At 39.1% G+C, this 24539-nt stretch overlaps 1 protein-coding gene across 4 annotated transcripts; it reads left to right on the top strand.

Annotated features, from left to right (window-relative positions):
* The first annotated feature begins 8563 nt into the window (after positions 1-8563).
* MTERF1 (mitochondrial transcription termination factor 1) lies at positions 8564-16208 on the top strand. 4 transcript variants are annotated; one of them, XM_003896348.5, is made up of 3 exons: positions 8564-8667; positions 9193-9251; positions 14333-16208. In XM_003896348.5, exons 2-3 carry the CDS (start codon positions 9223-9225, stop codon positions 15501-15503), a joined length of 1200 nt encoding a protein of 399 aa, XP_003896397.1. In that variant the 5' UTR covers positions 8564-8667; positions 9193-9222; the 3' UTR covers positions 15504-16208. The 4 variants fall into 4 exon arrangements, with proteins under 4 accessions (XP_003896397.1, XP_003896396.1, XP_021791779.1 ...); XM_003896347.5 differs by having other exon boundaries at positions 8569-8650; XM_021936087.2 differs by lacking the exon at positions 9193-9251 and having other exon boundaries at positions 8587-8667.
* The last annotated feature ends 8331 nt before the right edge of the window (positions 16209-24539 follow it).

Raw genomic sequence — 24539 nt, 5'->3', positions numbered from 1 at the left:
TATTTTGCTTTGAGGCAGCCCTACATTATTCACTCCTCAGTGGTTATATGACAAGCAGTACTTGTCTCCTCTTCAAGTGCCTAGCAAGGGCAGTAGTCATTTAAAATGTATCAGAATTTACTCTTTTTGCACTGATTTGTGCACTTAGGAGGGGAGGAAGTATGAGCCCTCTCCTTGCAATAAAAAGTCTACCACTTAGGTACAATGTGAGCAAATCTCCCACTAAATAGAATCTTAGAATTTTAGAGCTGGAAGGGGCCTTTGATATCACTTGGTTCATCCTTTTCTTTCAGACTGTAAATATCTCCACTAGACTTGTCAAAAGCAGGAAGTATTTCTTATACTTCATAGTTTCTCTGGCACCCACATGGTGGATATTATATAACCAACGATATAATGGTGGATGTTATATGACCAATAAAATAATTTTCAGATGAGGAATCTGAGTTCCAGAGTCAATAAATGAGTAGGTTCATTCATTCGTTCATTCATGTAATACTAGTAAAAACAGAAAGCTTTAGATATTCATGAATGACATAAAATGACATAATGACATAAGTTAATTAGAAATATAAGAGGCTAGAGTGTTTCTGATGCTCTTATGCAAGTAAATTTAACTCAATTAACATATTGATACCTTGCTAGGGAAGGCACTGCATTATGTTCTATAAAGGTTAGGGAGTACAGTTATTAGGGCCCAAGCTCTGGATTTAGATAGCCTGGGTTCAATTTCTGGTTCCTACTTCCTAGCTGTGTGATATGGGGCTATTTATTTAACCTCTTTGTGACTCCCTTTTCTGAACTGTAAAATGGGGATAATAAAACCTGCAAGGCTGTTACCTAGATGAAACTTTATTTTGCTGAGCCTGATGCTGGGTTTGGGGGTGCCAGTGTGAAGATGGGGCCAGGGCACAGCTAAATTGGGACAAAATAATGGGGAGAGAAGTCTGGAGGCTTGAGGACCAATTGGTCAGTAAGAAGAAATTGTGGGCCAGTGAGTTTAACAGGAGATCTCAATGTTGTTTTTCTATTTGGTATGGTATGTAACCCCTTGACAAACCAGCAGTGAGGTCTATATTGCTCACTAACGTTTTTATGTGATGTGGTTTACTTTAGCAGAACTCAAAGTGGTCCTAGATTCTAGCTCCAGGAGGGAGCATGTATAGCTGGCAGAGACAGAGGATGGGGGATGTTGACACCTGTATTCCACAAAAATGGATAAAAGTCTGTGTCCTCAAGGATTTTCTAAAAGTGGAGAAAATCGATACGTATGCAACAAATTAATTTCAACACATGGTAGAATGAATTCAGTGTTATAATGATTGAATAAAGTGCTGTATACATATAGAAGTGGGAAAGATTTATTCTGATTTATACAGAAGTGGGAAAGAAGTGGATTTGGGAAGGCTTCAGGGAGAGATGGTATTGCTCTGTGGGTTAAGTGATTAACAAGCAGAGATGGAGCGAAGAGGAGCAAACAAAGGACCAGAGGCAAGGAAGCGCAAGGGTGTGCTTGAGAAATGGTGAGACTACATAGTGTTAGAAAACAACATGAACAACTAACTGCTATCTCTAGATTTTTTGCTATGTAAGCCATCATTGACTGGAGATTCTGTTGCTTGCAGCTAAATAACAATTCTCATAGACTGCTCAGTAACTATGTGTTGAATGAATAAATAGAGAAATGGAAAGATGATTGAAGGAAAGATCAAAGACCCCCAACTCCAATTCAGGGTCTCTAGCTGTCCTGGTGGACAGTAGATGCTTTTGTCTGTCCAACCTCCCTTTCTTCATGCTAGTAATAGTGAGCGCCTATTTCCCTTAACTTCCTTTCTCCAACTCCAGATAGTTTTTCTGGAACTGCCAATTACATTATATCCTGCCACCTCCAAAATAATGGTATGGTCATATGACTCAAAGAAGCTAATCCGAATATTTATTTTTGATTTGATGTTCAAAGACTAATATAATTTCTTTCTTTCCTTTACATTTCCAGTAAAAAGGTTGCAACCTTAGAGATACTGGTAGCCATACACCTTGTTGCATGGGAGAGCCTGAGAAAATTAGGACTACGTATAGAAAGAAGCTAAGACGAGATGCAAAGAGAGCGGTGGGTCTAATTTAATTCCTGGATTAAGTCGTGCCTGAGGACACCTCTGCCTCTCTTTTTCCCATAGGAGAAAATAATTGTGCTCTTTCCCCTTTTGGGTTGAGTTAGCTTGAGTTGCATTTCTGTCACCTGCAATTGAAAGAATCCTGTGTAATAGTCACTAATTAGCAACATTATTTGTTAAATAATACTTTTTACCATTTTGGACCTCAGTTTCCTTATCTATAAATAAGGCAGGTTGGACAAGATATTCAGTATTCCTTCAGGCTCAGTTTCCATTTTTCACACTCCTATAACAACTGGAAAGTTTGAGCCAAAATATGCTTAACTAAATCCTTTTAATTTTTTAAAAAAGAAAAATAATCTATAAAGGAAAATTCTTAAATCAGCCGAAAACCTACTTTCCTTGCTTCATATCAACACTTAAGTTAGACAATCACAACAGACTTTGAGTAATATTTCCACAACTGGAATGCAGTCATCCAAAAATTGTAATAAAATATTACTTTATAATTTCGTATATGATACAGTAGTATTTCAAAGCAAAGGGGAAATAAAGTACTATTCATTAAATGATGTTAGGACAATTGACTAGCAATTTTGAAAAGAAACAAAAATAAATTTCTACTTCATTTCTCATTCCAGAATAAAATCCAGATGATTCAAAGATTTAAAGGAAAAACAAGAAAAATAATAATGAAAGTACTGGAAGAAAATATATGTGCCTGGGCTTTATGAACTTGAAGTGAAAAGGACTTTTAAAGAACAAAGTGACTTCTCTATAAGCTTGAGGTGAAAAGGACTTTTTATACAACGAAGTATAATCTCAAATGCAGTATAAGCAAGGGATTAAGAGTACAGGTTCTAGAAGCAGTAGCTTGGGTTCAGATCCTGGTTTCACAAACATTAGCTTTATGATCCTGACATAATGCTATTGCTTGGATGTTTGACCCTCCAAACCTCATGTTGAAATATGATCCTCAATGTTGGAGGTAGGGCATAATGGGAGAGATACAGGCTTGATGTTGTAATGAGTGAGTTGTCACTCTTACTTCCCATGAGAGCTGGTTGTTAAAAAGAGCATGGCATCCCCCACCCCTCACTTCCTCTCTTGCCACATGATCTTTGCATGCCCTTTTGCCTTTTACTGTGAGTAGAAGCAGCCTGAGGCTCTCCCTAGAAGCAAATGCTGGCACTAAGCTTCTTGTACAGCCTTGATATAGTTTGGCTGTCCTCTCCAAATCCAATGTTGAGATGTAATCCCCAGTCTTGGAGGTAGGGCCTGGTGGGAAGTGTTTGGGTCATGGGGGCAGATTCCTCATATTCTTGGTGCTGTCCTTGTAAGAGAGAGTAAGTTCTTGTGAGACCCTGTTGTTTAAAAGTGTGTGGCACCTCCTGTCCCCTGCTTGTTCCCTCTTGCCACATGAGACGCTTGCTCCCCCTTTGCCTTCCAGCATGATTGTAAACTTCCTGAGGCCCTCACCAGGAGCTGAGAAGATGTCAGTGCCATGCTTCCTGTACAGCCAGCAGAACTGTGAGCCAATTAAACCTCTTTTTTTAATAAATTACTCAGCTTCAGGTAATCCTTTATAGCAACACAAAAATGTACTAAGACACACAGTCACTTAATTCATCTGAGCCTAAGTTTCATCTGCAAAACTATGATACCTGCCTCGTAGGGTTGAATAAAGATATTCAATATACTCTATGGGTATATGTATATAGGCCAGTCTGATAAGACCTGCATTAAAGTATAATGAGCTACTCACATATAACTGTAATTTAGCTTCAGTTACAGTTACACAATATGTCACCCACAATGCCTAAAATACTTAGTGTATATATTTTATTTATATTCTTCTGGTTTATATTCTTTCATATGTTCTGGAAGGATATTAACCAAAATAATATAAATAAAATATAAATAGTGGTTATTTCTAGGTGATGGAATTACAAGTGAAATTATTACTATTTTTTTGCCCCTCTCTTATTTGTATTTTCTAACGTAAATTAAAGTATTATGTCTCCCTGAGTGTCAGCATAGCATTGTGAATACAGTCATAGACTCTGGAGCCTGACTTCTTAGGTTGCAATACTGGCTCCCTTACTTACTACCTGCGTGAGCTTGGGGAAGTCACATAGTCTCCATCTCAGTTTCCCCATTTGTAAAATGGAGATAATATTACTTCCATTATACAACAAAATGAGTTAATATAGGTGAAATGATTAGAATTGTGCATGGCAGATAGCATTACATAAATGTTTTCAAATATTATTTTTCTCTCCATGTACTTTCTCTTAAAATTCCTAGTTTTTGGATGTCTTTAATATAGCAATCAGCAAATGAAGTTACAGTTATATGTGAGTAGTTCACTATAGTTTTTAATGCAGGTCTTAGCAGACTATGGCCAGTGGCCCAGCAGCCCCCAAGCTAAGAATGGTTTTTATACTTTTAATGGGTTGTGAAAGATGGAAAGAAAAAAAAGAATTTGCAACAGAGACAGTATGTGACCCACAAAGCCTCAAATACTATTTGGTCCTTTATAGGAAAAGTTTGCTGACTTTTGGCTTAATATGCTTTCCCTTTCAAATACATTTGCAATTTTAAATCAGCACAGTTTATACCAAGGAATAAATCTCTAAAGGAGGAATTTCAAGAAACATCTTAAACAGAAAAGGAAAATAGTTTCGGACAATGAAAATAGTATTTCATCTTGTGAATGTTTGCTCCCCTCCTCTCTGTTGAGATTAATTTTTCTACCAATGATTAAGAATCACTTCGTGGTAATTAATTGAAGGTTTGGTACAGCAGAATCAAACAATCCAAAAGGTACTTAAACTCATGAGGCTAAATGGGATCTCAAATGATTATTGGGTTTCTTTGGCCAACTCTGTCGGGCTGATCCAACTACTATGGGAATTGCGATCATATCAGGTCTGGAATCAGCAAATTTGCTAGGCTAAATATCCAGTTCTTTGCCACAGACCCTTGTGGTAATGAGTGTGGGAACATGAAAGCTGACTCAGGAAGTCTTTAGGCACACTTAAGAGAAATAAAGTTGCCTGAAGTAAAATCTTTAGAAATCTTAAATTATTAAAAAGCAATTGTGAAAGGGGGGAAATTAAGCAATCTTTTTCATTTTTTGCCAACAAAGTGTTAACCTGAGATACTCTGGGTAATTTTATCTACTTCTTTAATTAGCCTTGAACAACTGGGAGACATTTTATGCTTTATGCAAACAAAACAGCTGCAGGCAAGAGAATGGAATAAGGCAGTCCTGGATAGAGACCTGATGTTTCTCTGAGGGCCCTCAAGTAAGTCACATAGGAAGCTAGCAGGTCTGTCTGTGAAGTTGATGTGGGGTGGGGCAGGCATTTGTCTACTGAATCCAGGAATCTGTGGGTGTTTATCGACTGAAGGTAAGGGTGGGAGGAATGAAGGGCAACTTTCTTTTTGACCTTAATTGGGCTTGCTGAGATTCAAACATGAACGAATGGTCAACTGAGGGGCTGTGGTTTGCCAGAAATCTATTTGCATGAAGCAAGAAGGACACTTCTAGGGCAGAGGAACAGGCACATTTGGCACAGTCAAAACATTCTTAATTGTAAAAGGCAGAGGCACTTCTGAATAGAGCACAGATTCTGTGTGCAGACTTGACTTTCAGCCCAGCTTCTGAGTATCTAAGTCCTATGTGTTGGGATTACAGGTGTGAATCACTACGCTCAGCCACTTTATTTTTCTTAATTACATCAACTTGGTAGGGACATGGGTCGCTATGGTCTTGGGGAAGGAGATGGAAGAGGCATGTAGAGGAGAAGACATTCAGGCTGAGAGTAAGATCCATCACTAGAAATAAGGTCCAGGAAGGCAGGGGCTTTGTCTTGGTTCCCACTATATCCCCTAACCTGAAAACAGGGCCTGGAATATGCAGGTGCTCAATAAATGTTCATTGAATAAACAAATGAAATACAGGCAAAGTATATACAGGTCCTATTGTAAAACATCATAAAGGATGATGAGGCAATAGTCATTTCTCTTACTGGAGGTAATGACATTTCAAAAATCATTGAAGAAATACAATAAGAAAGAAACCTAATTAATTATACAACATCCTAACACAACCATTATTACACTTCTATTGTTATACTTTCAGTATTTTATAATACACATTTAAAATAGATTTGTAATCGGAAAATTTCTGAGGGGAAATATAACTTATTTTCAAAAGAACCAATCTGCCTTTACCGACAAAATATCACTAAAAACCAACATGGGTGACGTTACTTAAGTAAGTCTGAAATAATTCTTGATAGCTAAGTCAATACAACAAAGTATGTGGTATAAATCTTAGACTTACTGGTAAAGGAAGTATAAGACATGCATTCTCTTGGTAGTTCCTACTCTAGGGGTTTCAGTGTTCCCATTTGTAAAATGAGAGGCCTGGGCCTCAATAATCTCAAAGGTTATTTTATTTAATTTAATCCCTAAATTTTATTTTTTTACATGCCGATTGTAAAGCAGTTTGTGTGTATGTATATACATAATATATAATAATATTAATTCAGACATAGGAGCTCCTTCCATGAAGAAGGAATATAGAGTTTAGAAATTCACATTTTAACAGCCATTTCCAATTTTTCAGGACTAATTTTTACCTGGATGAATTGCAGTAAGTAGTTTCACTTAATAGATAGACTGATTATTAGTATTTTAAATTCCCAAAGATAAATCTTTATCCTTCTAAACCAACAAAACAGAGAGTTAATTAAAAACAAAGTGACAACAACCACCCAGCTAGGAGTAGTCAAAGGGGAAGATTGACGGTAAAACATAATTGGTTCATTGGCATAGAAATGGGATGAAGAGGCCGGGCACGTTGGCTCACGCCTGTAATCCCAACACTTTGGGAGGCCAAGGTGGGTGGATCACGAGGTCAGGAGATGGAGACCATCCTGGCCAACATAGTGAAACCCCATCTCTACTAAAATACAAACAAAAACAAAAACAAAAACAAAAACAAACAAACAAAAATTGCGGGGCATGGTGGCAGGCGCCTGTAGTTCCAGCTACTCGGGAGGCTGAGGCAGGGGAATTGCTTGAACCCGGGAGGCAAAGGTTGTAGTGAGCCGAGATCGCACATTGCACTCCAGCCTGGCAACAGAGTGAGACTCCGTCTTAAAAAAAAAAAAAAAAAAAAAAAAGGAAAAAAGAAACGGCATAAAGAAAAATCTTTTTCTTTTTTGAGACACGGTCTCACTGTGTCACCCAGGATAGAGTGTAGTGGCACAATCACGGCTCACTGCAGCCTCAACCTCCCAGGCTCAGGTGATTCTCCCACCTTAGCCTCCCGAGCAGCTGGGACTACAGGCACCTTTGACCACGCCTGGCTAATTGTATTTTTTGTAGAGACAGGGGTTTCACCATGTTGGCCAGGCTGGTCTCAAACTCCTAGCCTTAAGCCATCCTCCTGCCTCGGCCTCCCAAAGTGCTGGGATTACAGGCCTGAGCCATCGCGCCCAGCCAGAAAATTATATCATTAGGCTCTTACATGGAGGAGTTAGTAATGCCTGAAATTTTTCCTCCTTGTAAAATTCAGGGTCAACCCTGTTGATCCTGTGTTTTTTTAAGGACCAAATCACCGTTGTCTCTTGAGGATAACTCGACGACACGATTAATTCATTAACGTAAATATTATCTTTCTTTTGATGGCCACAGTAGAAGTGCCTTGAATTGAAGCTTTATCTCCTCCATTGTCACCATCACTAGGCAGGTGAGGCTGAGGACTGCGTGGTTTAAGGCAACGCTTCAGGAGGGAGCAAAAACGCATCCACTGTGGAGATGAGGTTTCGGTTGCCTTCATTCTTTAAATAGCGCAAACCCGTCACAATGTCAAAAGAACCATATTTGAATTCGAGCTGCAAGCAAGTAAATCGAAGTATATACTAGAATTGATTCCCAGCCTGAAGGCGGATGCTGAATTCAGACCAGGAGTGACACTCTAGGATTTCCACGGTAGTCATGAAAGAAAGAGAATCTGGGACTAAACAGAGAGTCCACACCCGCTTTTCCTGCACCAAAACACGCCGAGATGTTGATCGGCATCGCGTTAGTCACATTAGGAGCAGCAATCGCATTATCAAAAACTGCGACATGGCATGCAAATAATAGCGACCTTCCTACCACGTGTCGTCGGCCGGCAGTGGATGCCACCATAGGATCCCTATAGAATGCCCTACAGTTCCCCCACGGCCATCTGCCCAGGCGACTCGGAGTCCCAGGCCCCACCGCGCCCTCCAAAACCCGTCTTGGGCGTTCAATACCCGGCGCTCAAGGCGGTCGCTTGCTGCCCCCTGCCAGACCCCTAGCTTCGGGCTACCAAGGGCTGAAGTACCGCCACGAGGGGGCGCAGGACCAACGACGTCACCTCTGCGCGCGACCCGAGGCCGGAAGTTAGTCTTTTCCACTTCCGCTTCTCCTCGCAGCTCCGGACCCCAGAGGCGGAAGTAAAAGCCGTTTACAGCGGGTGGATGCAGTTTAGGGTGAGATTGGCAAGCTGGTGAGGCCGTGCTTTCCTTTCTTTTTGTTAAGAAGTGGGTGTGGGTGACTGCTGTACAGTGCAACCCCTTGCAGAGTTGCCCTTGGGGGAGGAAGAGGGATGGAAAGAGCCTTCGGTGTGGAATTACCTTGGTTTTGAGTTAAGAAAGACCCACCTGGGTTCGAATCCTAATGCTTCAGCTAGCGAAGGCAGGCTAGTATGGGAGCTCGGCGCTGTTTCAGATTTTGTAATTTTAAGGCTTATGCCTACCTTCTAAATTGTTGTGGGGAGTAAAGCGAGACAATGTATATGAAGCACTTAGCTTTGGTTTTACAAAACATTCGTGATTCCGCTACCTTTTCCCATCATATGTAGGCATGTACTTGCCGTTTTCTTTTCTGTATGTCTGAGAGATGTTGTTTGCAAGAGGTAATGCGTCTCACGAGAACATAATGCAATGAGAACGTTAGCTGGGATCGAACTCTTATTTTGTATTAGGAAGGCCTGAAATATTTTGCCTTTTTTGTGTATGTGTGTCGTTTCTAGGGACAGCTGTTCTCCAGCCTTTCTAGAGGGATGCAGAGCCTTTCCTTAAGACAAACAAGGTGAGAAATGCATGTAAAGATCTCCAAACTTAGCTTGCTGTATCAAAAGAAGACCAGCTGGAATGTGGCATCTTAGGGCCAGTGATTATTTCCATTAACAGCCTGTTTAATAGGCCAGTTGTGGGGCAGAGGGGAACATAAATCTTTTTTTTAGACCGATCATACTACAAGCATAGAGATTTTCAGTGTGTTTGTTAAGTTTGAACATTAGCCCTTGGGATAATGGTTTTGGTTAACTTAAAAAGTCAATTTGAGAAATAGATTGAAGTCAATTTTGGAATAGGTGCCATTTCTGAAATTTGTACATGAGGAAAGTTGGCGACTTTCTTGTATTAGGCTATTTAGGTGTTCATTTACCCTACTAGATATTATGAGTATTTTGAATGGAGATCCGTTGCTAAGAGTAAAGCATCATGGAGAATTTTGAAGTGTGACTTTTTTGGTGCTAGAAACCGAAAAATCGATAAAGATAATACGTATTTCCCATTGTTTTTCACACCTAAGGCCATTTTTACTTGTTTAAAACTTTTTTGTCCGACTGCAAAGTAGCACATATTCATTAAAGTCCCAGTATTTCAGAAGTAGTACATAGCCTCCAATAATCTTTCAGAAATAACTGTCATTCCACCTCTGTATATATTAATGTCCCCCCACTGCCTTTAATATACATGGCATTATCCATACCGTTAGGCAGTTTGTCACGTAGAGTATCTTTGACATCTTTTTATTGCAGTAGATCACTCTTTATTTTTGGCACCTTTATAGTATACTGCCTAGATGTACCACAATTTATTAATCATTCTATTGGTGGCCATTTGAGTTTCTTCTTCTATGCCGTAGCTAATAATGTTATGGTGGTCTTCCTTTTTCTTTCTTTTTCTTTATTTATGAGACAGAGTCTTGCTCTGTCACCCAGGCTGGAGTGCAGTGGTGCAATCTCAGCTCACTACAACTTCCACCTCCCAGGTTTAAGCAGTTCTTGAGCCTTAGCCACTTGAGTAGCTGGGATTAGAGGCATGTATCACCATGCCTGGCTAATTTTAGTATTTTTAGTAGAGATGGGTTTTCGTTATGTTGGCCAGGCTGATCTCAAACTCCTGGCCTCCCAAAGTGGTGAGATTATAGGCGTGAAACCACTGTACTTGGCCTGGTCATTATTTTTCATAACAAACACATATTCTTGTTTTTTTTTTCTTTTTGGGATGGGCTCATTCTGTCATCCAGCCTGGGATGCCGTGGCTAGATTATGGCTCACTGCAGCCTTGACCTCCTGGGCTCAAGCAGTCCTCCTGCCTCAGCCTCCTGAGCAACTGGGACTATAGGTGTGCACTGTTACAGTTGGGTAATAGTTTGATTTTTTGTAGAATAAGGGTCTCACTTTGTTGCCCAGGCTGGTCTCAAACTCCTGGGTTTAAGCAATCCTTCCACCTTGGCTTTCAAAAATACTGAGATTACAGATGTGAGCTGCTGCCCCTGGCCCTTTTTATTCCATTTGGATAATCTCCAGGGAGTGGAAATGCTGCGTTAAAGGCTATGAACATTTAAAATTGTGGCAGCTGGTGCCAAATTCTGGTTCTGGCCCATTCACAATATTTGAGAATTTCCTCTGTTTCCTCATATGTTCATTAACAATCGATATTATTAATTACTGTTTCTAGGTTTAGTTGAGACCACACATGTCATTTTTAGAGTAAATTTATTGCATTTTAGTATTGTAATCAAGACCAAATTTCAGATGCCTGTTGTAAGTCCATTTCAGCTCTTGTTTTCTATAAATAGAAAGCTTAGTTTTAGATTCCTTAGTAATAAGTTATCATAAAACAAATGATTGACTTCAATTGTAAGTATTTTAAGGATTTGAGGGAAGATTATATTTGAATGGGACCTTGTCCTATGGATAGGCATCAGGAGGATGGGCCTTTCTAAAAGAAAGAGCAACTTAAGCAAAGGCAGGGAGACAGGAATGGGCAAAGATGTTTGGGATCAGAGGTTTGAGAGGCAGTAGTGCTAGGTATTGAGGTGGTAGAATAGAAGAGATAGCTGGAAAGGTAGTTAGAAGTAGATGGTAAGGTTGTTAGAACTAACTGAAAAGGTAGCTAGAAAAAGATCACTTTGAAGATTTTGTTTTTTCGGGGAGAGCTACAGAAGGTCTTTAATCAGAGAATGAGGGACATAATCACATCATTTTACAAATATCAGTATGGTGGCAGTTTTGAGTGATTGATGTCAGAGAAGCGCATCAGGTGGCTGTTACAGGCTGGGTAAAAGAGAATGAAGACTTGTAACAGAATGAGAATTACAAAGAGTAGCGAGGGTGGATTTCAGAGAGATGCCAAAGAAGTTGAATCTACTTGATTTGATGACTGGAGTTGAGGAAGAGGAAGAAAGCAAAGCTCACTTTTGGATTTTTATCACAAATGACTCTTAGGATAGTGATTGTGATAATGATATCTTTAGTCAGAAGAGGGCAACTTTGGGGACTGGGAAAGATACTCAAGTTTGGGGCATGTTAGTTTGTGTGGAAGATACTTCCATGAAGGATGAGTTATACACAAGACATCATATTTACTTGTGATAGATTTAGAAGAAACATTTATAGATTTGTTACTTTTTGTTAGGAATTTTGGCATACATTTTCACTTATTTTTAGTTTGCTATTAATATAATTTCTGTTGAACATTCTGTGGCTTGTTCAGCCTGTTTACCATGATGCTAATAGTCTCAAGAAAGTGCACTGTCTAAAGTAGTAGTCCACACTTCTTTGATTGTGTACATTGTCAATAAAAATATACCTACAATATATGTACATTTGTTTATTGATTATATGTCTTACAGTACCATCATATTGTTTATATTATAAAGCATACGTAGAAAGAATTTTCAAAGGCTAACACAAATATAAATTGTAGTTTTACTATTTTCTTCCTCCATCCCATTGTATCATCTTGGACCTCTCTAGAAAGTACTGGTCTGATTTCCAGCTGATGCATTCTGCCCCATTATTCCAGTAGAGGTCACTTGAGCATCTGGAAGAGAGAACAGGCTGTTGAGCTATGCAAGGAAGAGCCTTCATTCTTCAGTTAGAAGGATAATTGTATTTTAGTTTCGAAATTCATGCATTTTTGGAAGAGTATGTAGTTACAGAGTAGTATGTGGTATTATGGAGAAGTGAAGAATAGTGAGTTCAGCAGAGTATGGATCAATCTAAAATGTGCTTTTGTTGTTTGATGTTTATGTTGTGAGTGCTTGCATTTGGCTTTACACATTACTTGATTCTATAGTTTTGGGGTCTTTTCCCAATTCTGTGAGAATCTGTAGATTATGTGAGCCACAGGAATGTTCCCTGCCTGTAGGCATAATCAAGTTCTAGTTAAAATTGGAGTAATTGAAAGGACAGACACAAAGAGGCTTTCTTTGAAATTGATCTTGAAAGCAGTGTCTTTAGCCCAAAGAGTTTAGTAGTGGGTTGGAATCATCTATCTCTATTTTCTATTTTATGCTTAATTAGGAAAAGGAGAAAAAAGAATGCCTTTTCTAAGTAAGAGCCCATTGTAAGTAATTAGAAATCAAGCATGAACTTGTTACAGCTATATATTCTAAAAAGGCAAAAGTACAGTTTAAAAAAATATGTATGTACGTTATATGACTCAGGCACAAGTAGCTTAGAAACAAATCAGATAGGTTGAATAACAGAACACTTTTTCTGTTGCTTTTCTCATAAAATATTTCTTATAAATAGAGATGCTCATTTTAGTAGGGACCTATGATTATGATTATAAATAAGCTTGTATGTTTTGAGCCCCATTTCTAAATGATCAGGAAAAATGAGTTATTGAGGTTTTAGTCACATGCTAGAAGCTGCAAGTTGAAAGTGTTGTGCAACACATGCAAACAGCCCAAAACTAGTCTTGGTAATATGGTGATGGAGAAGGGGAGAATGGTGAAAGTAATGTTTTAATGTTTACATGCCATCTTTCAGCACAGTTTCACATGTGATGGGCTATGTGGATTTAATACCGCAACTAGATCATTTTGAAGATGAAAATTGGTTTGGAATTATTGGATTACAATGTAGGGAATGGTAGGGTAAACCAAATGATTGTGATCAAGAGCTGTTGACTAGAGCTCTATATAAGCTAAGAAAAATTAAGGCTTTAATGGTAACATGGATATAAAGGGTAGCATGAATCTAGAAAAAGATGTTCAAGATGTTGAGAATTTCCTCTGTTTCCTCATATGTTCATTAACAATCAATATTATTAATTACTGTTTCTAGGAAATTAATCTGAGGTGTTGGTTTTCAGGGCTAGATTTAGAGTTTGAAAACCAGGAGGCCAGAGGCAAAGAAATCTAGTATCTATGGGCAGGGCAAGGTCAAAGACCTGGAAAATTGAAATATAAGGCAATAAGCCAGACATGGCATGGTGGCTCACACCTGTAATCCCAGCACTTTAGGAGGCCAAGGCAGGCAGATCACTTGAGCCCAGGAGTTTGAGACCAGCCTGAGTGACATAGTGAAACGCTGTGTCTACAAAAAATAAAAATAAAAAATTAGCTGGGTGTGTGGGGGCATTCCTGTGGTCCCAACTACTTGGGAGGCTGAGGTGGGAGCATCACCTGAGCCTAGGGAGATGAGGTTGCAGCGAGCCATGATTGTGCTGCTGCGCTCCAGTCTGGATGACAGAGTGAGACCCTGTCTCAAAAAAAAAAAAAAAAAAAAAGTTTGGAAATCCGGAGGACAAAGCAGAGATGGAGAGGGTCAACTGATTTTAGGTAGCCAAGGCAGGCAAGGGTAAACAAAAAGAGCATGAAAAAAGGAAGAACAATTCTGGGTCACTAATGGTGCCCCATCCTGCTTTTCTTTATGTTAACAATGGAAGCAGCCCCATGCCTACAAATAACAGAAGCAGTGAGCTAGGGAGAGACAGTGCAGTGGCTGAATTATTAACACAGTTCTGTAGAGCTGGAACTGAAGGTAATATTCTCATAGAAATGACCATGATGCTCATAGGATCATAATATGGCCATTTAGTTGTTTAACACATGCATTTGTATAATATTTTATGTGTTGTTTTACACAGCATTTCAAAAGGTTTGAACTACCTAACCGTTATGGCACCAAGAAACCTCTGGCATATGAGAAGTAACTTTCTCTTTGGTTCAAGATGTTGGATGACCCGATTTTCAGCAGAAATCATCTTCAAATCAGTTTCATTTAGGCTTTTTGGTGTGAAGTGTCATAATGCAGACAGTGAGCCTTCGGAAAATGAGGACCTACTGAACAACTTACTTACTATGGGAGTAGATGTTGACATGGCAAGGAAACGACAGCCTGGAGTTTTTCATAGGATGATTACCAATGAGCAGGACCTCAAGACGTTCCTGCTTTCCAAAGGAGCTAGCAAAGAAGTGATTGCTAGCATCATATCAAGATACCCACGAGCAATAACACGTACTCCTGAGGATCTTTCAAAACGGTGGGATCTGTGGAGAAATATTGTGACATCAGACCTTGAAATTGTAAATATTTTGGAACGTTCTCCTGAATCCTTTTTTCGGTCCAATAACAACTTAAACTTAGAGAATAATATAAAGTTCCTCTACTCAGTTGGATTGACCCATAAATGCCTTTGTCGATTGTTGACCAATGCCCCTCGTACCTTCTCCAATAGTCTTGAACTGAATAAACATATGGTTGATTTTTTGCAGGCAACCTGTTTGTCATTGGGTCACAATGATCCCACAGATTTTGTCAGGAAGATAATTTTAAAAAACCCTTTTATCTTAATTCAGAGCACCAAGCGGGTAAAAGCTAACATTGAATTCTTACAGTCAACTTTCAACTTGAACAGTGAGGAACTGCTGGTTCTGATATGTGGTCCAGGAGCTGAAATCCTAGATCTTTCCAATGACTATGCCAGAAGAAGCTACACAAATATCAAAAAGAAGCTGTTTTCTCTTGAATGTACTGAAGAAGAGGTACAGAAGTTTGTCTTAAGCTATCCAGATGTGATCTTCTTGGCAGAGAAGAAGTTTAATGATAAAATAGACTGCCTCTTAGAAGAAAACGTTAGTATTTCACAAATAATTGAAAATCCTCGGGTTCTGGATTCAAGCATAAGTACTTTAAAAAGTCGAATCAGAGAATTGGTAAATGCTGGCTATAACTTGAGTACTTTAAACATCAGTCTTCTATCTTGGAGTAAAAAAAGATACGAAGCTAAATTGAAAAAGTTAAGCAGATTGGCCTAAGGATGCCAGTGTTTTTAATTCTCAGGAAATGTAAATATGTTATGCCACATTGCAAAAGAATTTTGCAGAAGTGATTAAGTTAAAATGTTATTAAGGGCCTTAAGATGGGGAGATTATCCTGAATTACTTGGGAGGGCCCAATATAATCATAGGGGTCTTTAAAAGTTGAAGAGGGAGGCAAAAGAGGAGGTCAGAGTGATCGTATATAAGAAAGATGACTACTTTTGAAGGAAGGTAAAAGGGGGCTTTGAAAGAGGAAGACACCTTGAGCCAAGGAATGAAGGGGGCCTGTAAAAAAAAAAAATGGAAGAGGCAAGGAAACAGATTCTCCCTTAGAGTCCCCAGAAAGAATGCAGCCTTGCTGGCACCTTTTTAGCTCAGTGGGATCAATGTCAAACTTCTGACCCACAGAACCATAATATGGTAAATTTGTGTTCTTTTAAACCACTGAGTTAGTGATAATTTGCTGCAGAAGCGAATAGATTAACATAGCAACTAAGTAGATGATTAGTTGCATTATAGGTGAAGTCACAAAATACAGTCCTTTAGTGTTAAGTCTGTTTCTTCCTTTTATAAGAGTAATTATATTTAAAAAATCTACCTACCCTTCTGGAATTGCTAATATTAGTGTTTATAAAGTCTTAAATGTGCATAAAAAAACTAAATGTGAATAATCTAAATAAAGGAATATTTTTGCCTAATATAGTTTAAGGAAATGGTAATCATTTCTGTGCATTTTTTTGGCATTTCAGCTAATATTGAGTAATTTTCAGAGGCATTGACTTAAAAAATGACAAATCAGATAATGTCGGTATTTTCAAGATACAATCTAGCTCTGACATAAACTGAAAGATATGGGACAAATTATATGACTTTTAATTATATGACTTTTAATTATTTTCCAGAGGCATTTGTTTTCTAGATGTCGTTTTTGAATTAACATAATGGCGCTCAACCTTTTAAACCTCACGTGCTATCAGTGATGCCTTAAAAAACCTTATTCCTACTATTGATAAAAACAATATGTCTGCTTTTCTAAGGCCATTTATATATTCAACAATACTCTTATTATAATTATCTTTGTTTATTTGATGGCAAGCATGGCACAGTTTAGAAAGCAAGAGCTTTAGAGTGATGTATCTGGGCACCATTCCTGAATAACTTGTGTTAATGTTTTAAATTTACTGAACCTGTTTTTCTCATCTGTAACACTAGAAATTGACCTTCCAGAGTTGGTAGGAATCAAATGAAAATGCACCTCTAAGTGCATATTCTTGCACATAGTAATGATGCAATCAGTGATCCCTATAATAAAAAGATAGTATTTTAAAAAGCAGCTTTATTTATAAATCACATACTCAATTTACCTACTTAAAGTCTGACACAGTTCAATTTATATATATACAGAGAGAGTTTTGCAACTTTATTTTCCATTGCTTATAATACATTTATAATTTATTGGAAAATCTATAAAAAAAATGAATTTCTTAAAGTTATGGAAACTGAGAAATCCTAGGTTGAGGGGCCATATCTGGTGAGAGCCTTCTTGCTGGTGGGGACTCTGAAGAGTCCTGAGGTGGCACAGCTTATCACATGGCGAGTGCTAATGTGCTTAGGTCTCTTTTTCTCTTCTTATAAAGCCACCAGTCCACTCCTGTGATAAGCCATTAATTCATTAATACATTAATTAATGAATAGATTAATCAATTTCTGATGACATAGCCCTTATGATCCAATCACCTCTTAAAGGCCCCACCTCTCAATACTGTCACATTGGGGATTAAATTTTAACATGAGTTTTGGAGGGAACAGAGAGTCAAACCATAGCAACAACCATCACCACAATCTAATTTTAGAATATGTTTGCAATCCTAACAGAAACCTTGTACCTGTTAGTAAGTCCCCATTGTTTCCCTCCATTTGTTCCCCCAGCTCTAAGCAAAAACGAATCTGTTTTCTGTCTCTATAAATTTGTTTATTCTGAACATTTCATATAATTGGAATCATACAGTATGGTCTTTTGTGACTGGCTGCTTCTTTTTTTTTTATTATCCCATTTTCTTTTTTTTCTATTATTATACTTTAAGTTCTAGGATACATGTGCACAATGTGCCGGTTTGTTACATATGTATATATGTGTCATGTTGGTGTCCTGCACCCATTAACTCGTCATTTACATTAGGTATTTCTCTGAATGCTATCCCTCCCCCCCCTCCCACCCCACGACAGGCCCCGGTGTGTGATGTTCCCCACCCTGTGTCCAAGTGTTCTCATTGTTCAATTCCCACCTATGAGTGAGAACATGCAGTGTTTGGTTTTCTGTCCTTGCGATAGTTTGCTCAGAATGATGGTTTCCAGCTTCATCCATGTCCCTTCAAAGGACATGAACTCATCCTTTTTTATGGCTGTGTAGTATTCCATGGTATATCTGTGCCACATTTTCTTAATCCAGTCTATCGATGGACATTTGGGTTGGTTCCAGGTTTTTGCTACTGGGAATAGTACCTCAGTAAACTTATGTGTGCATGTGTCTTTATAGCAGCATGATTTATAATCCTTTGGGTATATACCCAGTAATGGGATGGCTGGGTCAAATGGTATTTCTAGTTCTAGATCCTTGAACTGTCTTCCACAATAGTTGAACTAGTTTACAGTCCCACCAACAGTGTAAAAGTGTTCCTATTTCTCCACATCCTCTCCAGCACCTGTTGTTTCCTGACTTTTCAAAGATCGCCATTCTAACTGGTGTGAGATAGTATCTCATTGTGGTTTTGATTTGCGTTTCTCTGATGGCCAGTGATGATGAGCATTTTTTCATGTATCTGTTGGCTGCATAAATGTCTTTTGAGAAGTGTCTCTTCATATAGTTTGCCCACTTTTTGATGGGTTTTTTTTTCTTGTAAATTTGTTTAAGTTCTTTGTAGATTTTGGATATTAGCCCTTTGTCAGATGGGTAGATGGCAAAAATTTTCTCTCATTCTGTAGGTTGCCTGTTGACTCTGATGATAGTTTCTTTTGCTGTGCAGAAACTCTTTAATTAGATCCCATTTGTCAATTTTGGCTTTTGTTGCCGTTGCTTTTGGTGTTTTAGACATGAAGTCCTTGCCCATGCCTATGTCCTGAATGGTATTGCTTAGATTTTCTTCGAGGGAAGTCTTTAATCCATCTTGAATTAATTTTTGTATAAGGTGTAAAGAAGGGATACAGATTCAGCTTTCTACATATGGCTAGCCAGTTTTCCCAGCACCATTTATTAAATAGGGAATCCTTTCCTCATTTCTTTTTTTTGTCAGGTTTGTCAAAGATCAGATGTTTGTAGATGCGTGGTATTATTTCTGAGGGCTCTGTTCTGTTCCATTGGTCTACATCTCTGTTTTGGTACTAGTACCATGCTGTTTTGGTTACTATAGCCTTGTAGTATAGTTTGAAGTAAGGTAGCATGATGCCTGCAGCTTTGTTCTTTTTGCTTAGGATTGTCTTGGCAATGTGGGCTCTTTGTTGGTTCCATATGAAGTTTAAAGTAGTTTTTTCCAATTCTGTGAAGAAAGTCATTGGTAGCTTGATGAGAGTAGCATGGAATCTATAAATTACCTTGGGCAGTATGGCCATTTTCATGATATTAATTCTTCCTATCCATGAGCATGGAATGTTTTTCCTTTTGTGTCCTCTTTTATCTCGTTGAGCAGTGGTTTGTAGTTCTCCTTGAAGAGGTCCTTCACATCCCTTGTAAGTTGGATTCCTAGGTATTTTATTTTCTTTGAATCAATTGTGAATGGGAGTTCACTCATGATTTGGCTCTCTGTTTGCCTGTTATTGGTGTATAGGAATGCTTGTGATTTTTACCTTGATTTTTGTATCGAGACTTTGCTGAAGTTGCTTATCAGCTTAAGGAGATTTTGGGCTGAGGCAGGTAGGGTTTTCTAGATATACAATCATGTCACAAACAGGGACAATTTGACTTCCTCTTTTCCTAATTGAATACCCTTTATTTCTTTCTCCTACCTGATTGCCCTTGCCAGAACTTCCAACACTATGTTAAATAGGAGTGGTGAGAGAGGGCATCCCTGTCTTTAATCTTGAGTTTTCAAAGGGAATTCTTCCAGTTTTGCCCATTCATTATGATAATGTGGCTGTGGGTTTGTCATAAATACCTCTTATTATTTTGAGATCGTCACATCAATACCTAATTTATTGAGTGTTTTTAGCATGAAGGGCTGTTGACTTTTATCAAAGGCCTTTTCTGCATCTGTTGAAATAATCATGTTGTTTTTGTCTTTGGTTCTGTTTATATGATGGATTAAGTTTATTGATTTGCATATGTTGTACCTTGCATCCCAGGGATGAAGCCCCTTGATCATGGTGGATAAGCTTTTAATGTGCTGCTGGATTCGATTTGCCAGTATTTTTGTATTGAGGATTTTTGCATTGATGTTCATCAGGAATATTGGTCTAAAATTCTCTTTTTATTGTGTCTCTGCCAGGCTTTGGTATCGGGATAATGCTGGCCTCATAAAATGAGTTAGGGTGGATTGCCTCTTTTTCTGTTGATTGGAATAGTTTCAGAAGGAATGGTGTCAGCTTCTCTTTGTACCTCTGGTAGAATTCGGCTGTGAATCCGTCTGGTCCTGGACTTTTTTTGGTTGGTAGGCTCTTTATTATTGCCTTAATTTCAGAGCCTGTTATTCGTCTATTCAGGGATTCAGCTTCTTCCTGGTTTAATCTTGGGAGGTTGTGTGTGTCCAAGGATTTTTCCATTTCTTCTAGATTATCTAGTTTATTTGTGTAGAGGTGTTTATAATATTCTCTGATGGTAGTTTGTATCTCTGTGGGATCAGTGGTGATATCCCCTTTATGATTTTTTATTGTGTCTATTTGATTCTTCTCTCTTTATTAGTCTTGATAGCGGTCTATCAATTTTATTGATCTTTTCAAAAAAACAGCTCCTGGATTCATTGATTTTTTGAAAGGTTATATCTCTATCTCCTTCAGTTCTGCTCTGATCTTAGTTATTTCTTGCCTTCTGCTAGCTTTTGGATGTGTTTGCTCTTGCTTCTCTAGTTCTTTTAATTGTGATGTTAGGGTGTCAATTTTAGATCTTTCCTGCTTTCTCTTGTGGGCATTTAGTGCTATAAATTTCCCTCTACACACTGCTTTAAATGTGTCCCAGAGATTCTGGTATGTTGTGTCTTTGTTCTCATTGGTTTCAAAGAGCATCTTTATTTCTGCCTTCATTTCGTTTTGTACCCAGTAGTCATTCAGGAGCAAGGTTGTTGTTCAGTTTCCGTGGTTGAGCAGTTTGCATGAGTTTCTTAATCCTGAGTTCAGTTTGATTGCACTGTGGTCTGAGAGGCAGTTTGTTATAATTTCTATTCTTTTACATTTGCTGAGGAGTCTTTTACTTCCAACTATGTGGTCAGTTTTGGAATAAGTGTGATGTGGTGCTGAGAAGAATGTATATTCTGTTGATTTGGGGTGGAGAATTGTGTAAATGTCTATTAGGTCTGCTTGGTGCAGAGCTGAGTTCAATTCCTGGATATCCTTGTTAACTTTCTGTCTCATTGATCTGTCTCCTGTTGACAGTGGGGTGTTAAAGTCTCCCATTATTATTGTATGGGAGTCTAAGTCTCTTTGTAGGTCTTGAAGGACTTGCTTTATGAATCTGGATGCGCCTATATTGGGTGCATATATATTTAGGATAGTTAGCTCTATCTAACTATCCTTGTTGAATGGATCCCTTTACCATTATATAATGGCCTTCTTTATCTCTTCTCATCTTTGTTGGTTTAAAGTCTGTTTTATCATAGACTAGGATTGCAACTTTTGCTTTTTTTTGTTTTCTATTTGCTTGGTAGATCTTCCTCCATCCCTTTATTTTGAGCGTATGTATGTCTCTGCACGTGAGATGGGTCTCCTGAATACAGCACACTGTATTGGGTCTTGACTCTTTATCCAGTTTGCCAGTCTGTCTTTTAATTGGAGCATTTAGCCCATTTACATTTAAGGTTAATATTGTTATATGTGAATTTGATCCTGTCATTATGAGGTTAGCTGGTTATCTTGCTCGTTAGTTGATGTAGTTTCTTCCTAGCATTGATGGTCTTTACAATTTGGCATGTTTTTGCAGTGGCTAGTACTGGTTGTTCCTTTCCATGTTTAGTGCTTCCTCCAGGAACTCTTGTAAGGCAGGCCTGGTGGTGACAAAATCTGTCAGCATTGGCTTGTCTGCAAAGGATTTTATTTCTCCTTCACTTATGAAGTTTAGTTTGGCTGGATATGAAATTCTGGGTTGAAAATTCTTTTCTTTAAGAATGTTGGATATTGGCCCCCACTCTTTTCTGGCTTGTAGAGTTTCTGCCGAGAGATCCGCTGTTCGTCTGATGGGCTTCCCTTTGTGGGTAACTCGACTTTTCTCTCTGGCTGCCGTTAACATTTTTTCCTTCATTTGAACTTCAGTGAATCTGACAATTATATGTCTTGGAGTTGCTCTTCTCGAGGAGTATCTTTGTGGCTTTCTCTGTATTTCCTGAATTTGAATGTCTGCCTGCCTTGCTAGGTTGGAGAAGTTCTCATGGATAATATCCTGCAGAGTGTTTTCCAACTTGGTTCCATTCTCCTCATCACTTTCAAGTATGCCAGTCAGATGTAGATTTGGTATTTTCACATAGTCCTATATTTCTTGGAGGCTTTGTTCATTTGTTTTTACTCTTTTTTCTCTAAATTTCTCTTCTTGCTTCATTTCATTCATTTGATCTTCAATACCTGATACCCTTTCTTCCAGTTGCTTGAATTGGCTACTGAAGCTTGTGCGTGCATCATGTAGCTCTCGTGCCATAGTTTTCAGCTCTTTTCTACGCATCATTTAAGCTCTTTTCTACGCTGTTTATTCTAGTTAGCCATTTGTCCAATCTCTTTTCAAGGTTTTTAGCTTCTTTGCGATGGGTTCGAACATCCTCCTTTAACTCGGAGAAGTTTGTTGTTACCGAATGTCTGAAGCCTTCTTCTCTCAACTCGTCAAAGTCATTCTCTGTCCAACTTTGTTCCGTTGCTGGCGAGGAGCTGTAATCATTTGGCAAAGAAGAAGGCGCTCTGATTTTCAGAATTTTCAGCTTTTCTCCTCTGGTTTCTCACCGTCTTTGTGGTTTTATCTACCTTTGGTCTTTGATGATGGTGACGTACAGATGGGGTTTTGGTGTGGATGTCCTTTCTGTTTGTTAGTTTTTCTTTTAAGAGTCAGAACCCTCAGCTGCAGTTCTGTTGGAGTTTGCTGGAGGTCTACTCCAGACCCTGTTTGCCTGGGTATCACCAGCAGAGGCTCCAGAACCTCATGTATTGCAGAATGGCAAATATTGCTGCCTGATTGTTCCTCTGGAAGGTTCATCTCAGAGGGGCACCCAGCCGTATGAGGTGTTAGTCAGCCTCTACTGGGAGGTGTCTCCCAGTTAGGCTACTCTGGGATCAGGGACCCATTTGAGGAGGGAGTCTGTCCATTCTCAGATCTCAAACTCTGTGCTGGGAGAACTACTACTGTCTTCAAAGCTGTCAGACAGGGACATTTAAGTCTGCAGAAGTTTCTGCTGCCTTTTGTTCAGCTATGCCTTGCCCCCGGAGGTGGAGTCTACAGAGGCAGGCAGGCCTCCTTAAGCTGTGGTGGGCTCCACTCAGTTTGAACTTCTGGGCCGCTTTGTTTACTTACTTAAGCCCCAGCAGTGGCAGGTGCCCCTTCCCCAGCCTCGCTGCCACCTTGCAGTTTGATCTCAGACTGCTGTGCTAGCAGTGAACAAGGCTCCGTAGGCGTGGGACCCTCTGAGCCAGGTGCAGGATGTAATCTCCTGGTGTGCCGTTTGCTAAGACTGTTGGAAAAGCACCATATTAGGGTGGGAGTGACCCAATTTTCCAGTTGCCATCTGCCATGGCTTCCCTTGGCTAGGAAAGGGAATTCCCCAAACCTTTGTGCTTCCTGGGTGAGACAATGTCTCACCCTGCTTCAGCTCGTGGTCCGTGGGCTGCACTCACTGTCCTGCAGCCGCTGTCCAACAATCCCGAGTGAGAGGAACCTGGTACCTCAGTTGGAAATGCAGAAATCACCCGTCTTCTGTGTCGCTCACGCTGGGAACTGTAGACCGGAGGTGTTCCTATTCGGCCATCTTGGAACCTCCTCACTGGCTTCTTTTACTTAGCATATTTTCAAGGTTCATCCATGTAGCACATATTAGTATTTCTTTTTTATTGTCAAGTAATAGTCTATTGTATGGGTACAGTAGTATTATTGGAAATAAATTTTACTGTTATGGCTTAAAACAAAGTATTGATTTCTTAGGTCTTCTGAATTGTATGCGAGTATTTTCTGAGGTATTGCTTTGGAATCTAACAAGCTCATAAGGAACTTGAAGGAGGTGGGTAGAAGAGATAATAGTTTATTGACATCAGCAGATCATAGGATTGTAGCTGGGCTGATGAGAAATGGTATTGCAACGATAGTTGCAAGTGACCAGAGAGAATGTGGGTTGCACTGAAGTACAGTACAGCACTTGATCATTGGGCAGCAGGTGATGGGGGAAGGAAAACTTTGGAGAAACAAACAGATAATGCCTGTCAGGCAAAATTAACGTGTCACACTTTAAGGTTCGAGTCTGATCAAGGGAGAGTCAATTCTTTTTTTAAAAAATAGAATTATAGAAATATTGGCCAGGCACATAATCCCAGCTCACTCCTGTAATTCCAGCAATTTGGGAGGCCGAGGTGGGAGGATTGCTTGAGCCCAGGAGTTCAAGACCAGCCTGGGTAATGAAAAACAAGACAAAACAAAAAAAGGCCAGCCATAGTGGTGCACACCTCTACTCCTAGCTATTGAGAGGCTGAGGTGGGAGGATCACTTGAGCTCAGAAGTTTGAGATTGCAGTGAGCTACAACTGTGCCACTGAACTCTAGCATGGGCAAAGGTGAGAGACCCTGTCTCAAAAAAGAAATTATAGAAATCTTCAGTAATATTTTGTCATGAGTGAAAAAAATCCATGTTTATGATGGGAAAAGATAGAA

Source organism: Papio anubis, chromosome 4, assembly GCF_008728515.1.
Source record: "Papio anubis isolate 15944 chromosome 4, Panubis1.0, whole genome shotgun sequence".
Classification (NCBI taxonomy): Eukaryota; Metazoa; Chordata; class Mammalia; order Primates; family Cercopithecidae; genus Papio; species Papio anubis.
Note: the sequence above shows the minus strand (reverse complement) of the source record. Positions and strands in the feature narration are given on the sequence as shown.